Raw genomic sequence first — 4,621 nt, forward strand, 5'->3', positions numbered from 1 at the left:
CATCAGCGCAGAAAGCAGAAATATATTGGTTTTATTTTCGTACAGACTGTTGTGGTTTATGCTCCCAATACGGCGACATGTTGCCGATCGCTTCAACCTTCTGCTCTTTAACATCGAGGCTCCCGACGCTGTGCAGATCGACGCAACTGAATCCAACGGAGAACAGACACGCTCAGCTTGCCCTGTGACGTAACAGTCAGCATCGTCACAACGTTCGATCACTGAATTCCAAAAGGCCGTCGTTTGAACAGAGTTCAGACTTTGCAAGAATGTTTAGTCCTGTCGCAATCACTCTGAGCAAAAAGCATGGAAGGATGTTTAGTTCTGACAAAATTATTTTGAGCCAAAAGGATGTAGGGATGTTTAGTTCTGAGAAGGTCCTCTTGAGGAAAGATTCATTCAAATGGAAGGAGCATGCCGTTATCCACAGTAAGTTTGACTCATATTTGGTGGAATATAAATTAGGAGAGGGCAGTTTTGGGAAAGTGATCCGCTGTAGGAACCTTCACACAGATGAGCTCAGGGCCATCAAGGTTCTAAAGCGAAACACCAACGCAGGCAAAGCTGAACTGAAAGCGTTAAAAGCGATAAGACAACTCGACTCTGACAAGACAAACTTGATCAAGTTTTACGAAGGGTTCAATTACAAAGGACACAAATGCCTTGTTTTTGAATTTCTCAGTAAAAGCTTGTATGACTTTTTCGTGGATAGAAAACTTCTCCCGCTGCACGTGTCTGAAATAAGGGTCATAGCTCAACAGCTGTTAGTGGCTCTGGATGCACTAAAAAGCATCGGCATTGTTCATTGTGATATCAAGTCAGACAACGTAATGCTTGTGAACCACGAGTTGCATCCGTTTAAGGTGAAGCTTATAGACTTTGGTAATGCCATGAGGAGATCCACGTTGGAAAGGGTTGAGATGATCCAAGCCCTCGGCTACAGAGCCCCTGAAGTGGTGCTGGGCCTGCCCCTGGAAGAGGGCGTTGACATGTGGGCTCTTGGTTGTGTTCTGGCCCTGGTTTTCATCGGAAGGCACATGTATCCCGTGCAATCTGAATACGAATTCATCAGAGTGATAACGAAGCTGCACGGTTTCCCGGAGGACGACGTTCTCAGGAAAGGGCTGAGAGTGAACACTTTCTTTACCTTCACTCAGGATTCAGTTTGGAAACTGAATACGAATGAGCAATATCAAAAACTAACGGGGAAAAAAGTTGTCAAGCACAGTTGCATTGACAAATATATAAAGACTTTTGATGAATTGCCAAAGCTGCACCCAGGACTGGATGATCCTGTTGAAGAACGAGACACACAGGCTTTCATGAGCCTCCTAAAGCGAATGCTGAATGTCAATCCAGGAAAAAGGATCACCCCAAGTCAAGCTCTTGGCCATCGTTTCATAACCATGTCACATCTTTCGTATACAAGCAAGGGGCCGTACGTATCTTTGGCCCATGCAAACATGAGAGAGTCACAGCTCAAGGAAGCAGAGGTTGGAAGGTATAAAACATCCAGTGAAAATCTGTGCAGATTCGATTCAGCTATTTCATGCTTTGACCACCAACTTGAAGAGGATTATGAAAACGAGGAATGCATGTTTTCAATAAAAGCTGGGAGGCAGAACACAGAAAGCCAAACTTACCCAGGATCACAGGGAGAAATGGTACAAGGGCTTGAAGCATCTCAGAAAATGGTGGCAGCTTTACAGCAATACAAAAAACTCTCATGCAAGAAAGGAAGAATTCTGATCCATGTGAAGCCCCACATGTCAGCTCAGGAAACACCTATCAGGAAACAAATACGACCAGCAAAGCTGCAGATGAGTGTTTACAACACTAAGCAGCCCAGTTCATTAAAATGTGGAGCTAAGGTAGATAAAGCATCACCAGATGATGTCAGCAGTATGTCAACACCTTGTAAAGGACCCACAAAATCGGAAAATGAAGATAAAAGCCTTTCCTTCTTAGCTGAGAATTACTTTGACAGTGCTGAGGTAAAACTAAACGAGAACTGCCCAAAGACGATCCTGAGTTTCTTTTCCTGGATATTTGAGTGCTGCAGAGGAAGCGAATGAATCAAAACCCTCACGGTTTCACAAAAATAAACATCAATTTGTGATGTACTGTATGTTCAGTCGGTGCTATATAAATAAAATTTCAACTCATTTTATTTGTATAGCAATAACTGAAAAGAAAAGCTATTAAACAGGGACTTTAAAAGGTATTTATTAAATTAAATTGAATTTAAATTGAATTCAATTTAAATTCAATTTAATTCAATATAAAACACAAGATATTCAGTATATACTGTATATTTTGTACCATATTTATATAAAATATAATAAGACATTAGAGGAGTTCAAGCAGAAACTATAATGGACTTTTTATTAAAGGTTCCTAAACCAGCATGCTCCACTCACTCACTCACTCACTCACTCACTCACTCACTCACTCACTCACTCACTCACTCACTCACTCACTCACTCACTCACTCACTCACTCACTCACTCACTCACTCACTCACTCACTCACTCACTCACTCACTCACTCACTCACTCACTCATATTCTCTTACAACACTTTCAAGATGGAAAATCAAGCAGGAAGAGGAAAAGTCTTGTGTAAACCTGCTCCTTTCTAGCTTTCACTTTTAATGGTTATTTTCTTAATTCTGGTTAACTCTGTTTTCTAAATCACTACTTACTGTTATAATTACTTGATGACCTTTATAGGTATAATTCAAGGACTCTAGTAGGTCCTGGTTTTAAATCTGGAGATAGAAATCTCCAGATTTACCTGGAGGAGGGAGTCGAGGATGAGGAGCTGGGTTCCTCTGTCCTAAATGAGAACTGGCTCTCCTGGATTAATAACAATTGATAGTAGAAGATTTCAAGATTCATCTAAAGCCTTTGTCACTGTTAATTAAATTTTTTTACTAAAGGTTATAGTTTTTTATTTTATTTTTTTTTACATACTACTATGCATGAATAACTTACACAATGCATTTTCCCACAGTATTTTATTTCTTGTCTCTCAAAGACTAAATGTAATGTTTTCATAAACTGTAAAGGAAGAAATCGTCATCATTAACAAAATAAAAGCTTTAAAACATGGGCTCCCAAACTTTTCCTTGCCAGGAACCTCAAAAAAAGCATCAGATTCTGGCCTCCTTTGTAAACCCACAAACAGTATGTAGAGAAACGTGAACATAACATTTTATCACTTTAATTCAATATTCAAAAATAATTACATCTGTTTAGCATAAATTCTGCCTCTTGCTTTGTGATTTTAGTTAGTGAGGAGTTCTTAAAGTTTTTCGAAGCAGCCAGTCTTTTTCTTATCAGAAACTGTCAGTCTTGTTGTCCCAGCTTGAGGAGCAAAGCATCTTGATAAATTTGAAGTATTATGTACTCTTACAGGCTGCACAGTGTCGCAGTTGGTAGAGCTGTTGCCTTGCAGCAAGAAGGTTCTGGGTTCAATTCCTGGCCCCTGGTCTTTCTGCATGGAGTTTGCATGCTTGGGTTTTCTCCAGGTACTCTGGTTTCCTCCCACAGTCCAAAAACATGACTGTCAGGTCAATTGGTTTCTCTAAATTGTCCCTAGGAGTGTGTGTCTCTGTGTTGCCTAGCAACAGACTGGCGACCTATCCAGGGTGAACCCTGCCTCTCGCCCGGAATGTTAGCTGGAGATGGGCACCAGCACCTGCTGACCCCACTAAGGGACAAAGGTGTAAAGAAAATGGATGGATGTGCTCTTACATTTAGTAAAGTAATTTAAACAGAACTTTCTTTAATCTTTGAAAAGATGTTACCTTCACCACTATGGAAATCAACTCGATAAACAAGAATTTTACGAATTGTTTGTGAAAACACAAATGCTCATTTTAGTAATTTGCTTAAATGTACATCATTAATGAAAGTTGTTTATATTTGGTAAGTTGGAACCATGTCCCTATATGTGACTCTTTAAAGTGTGAAATCAGAATATGGCCTGATGCATTTGTCTCTTATCTTTTTAATATATTGTTGTTTTCCCTTTGTTGCATCTTTTTTCTTAAAAGAGATGGTATAATACTAGTCAAATGTAAATTAGGCTCCATGACTATATTTTGGAAAACCCATGAACACAAAGGTATGCCAGTCTTGAAGTTAATGGTCTTTTACCATTAACTTCAAGCTTTCTCTTGTGGTTAGATTTCTCAATGAATTGGACAAGTTTCTTGAGTTTAAATAACTTTTTACTCTTTCTCTCTTTGTTAGGGTAGATCTGACCCCAATAAGGGACAAGGGTGTAAAGAAAATGCATGGATGGATGTAAGACATTAGAGGAGTTCAAGCAGAAATGGACGATGGACGTTTTATTAAAGATTCCTAAACCAGCATAATCAATCAATCAATCAATCAATCAATCAATCAATCAATCAATCAATCAATCAATCAATCAATCAATCAATCAATCAATCAATCAATCAATCAATCAATCAATCAATCAATCAATCAATCAATCAATCAATCACTCACTCTTACAACACTTACACTAGTAAAAATCAAGCAGGAAGAGGAAAAGTCTTGTGTAAACCTGCTCCTTTCTAACTTTCACTTTTAATGGTTATTTTCTTAATT

At 39.0% G+C, this 4,621-nt stretch overlaps 1 protein-coding gene across 1 annotated transcript; it reads left to right on the forward strand.

The window, feature by feature from the left end:
• The first annotated feature begins 359 nt into the window (after nt 1-359).
• On the forward strand, nt 360-4,316 carry LOC148158438 (homeodomain-interacting protein kinase 1-like). Its single transcript, XM_088007532.1, has 2 exons — nt 360-1,501; nt 4,259-4,316. Exons 1-2 carry the CDS (start codon nt 360-362, stop codon nt 4,314-4,316), a joined length of 1,200 nt encoding a protein of 399 aa, XP_087863658.1.
• Nucleotides 4,317-4,621: the final 305 nt, after the last annotated feature.

Source organism: Poecilia mexicana, unplaced genomic scaffold (genome assembly GCF_051168715.1).
Source record: "Poecilia mexicana isolate PSO_F unplaced genomic scaffold, ASM5116871v1 scaffold_7, whole genome shotgun sequence".
NCBI lineage: Eukaryota > Metazoa > Chordata > Actinopteri > Cyprinodontiformes > Poeciliidae > Poecilia > Poecilia mexicana.

Coding starts and splice junctions, on each gene's coding strand:
- LOC148158438 (XM_088007532.1), top strand. CDS start 360: ATGTTTAGTTCTGAGAAGGTCCTCTTGAGGAAAGATTCATTCAAATGG. Junction 1,502..4,258: donor AAGGAAGCAGAGGTTGGAAG/GTATAAAACATC, acceptor TCTCTTTGTTAG/GGTAGATCTGACCCCAATAA.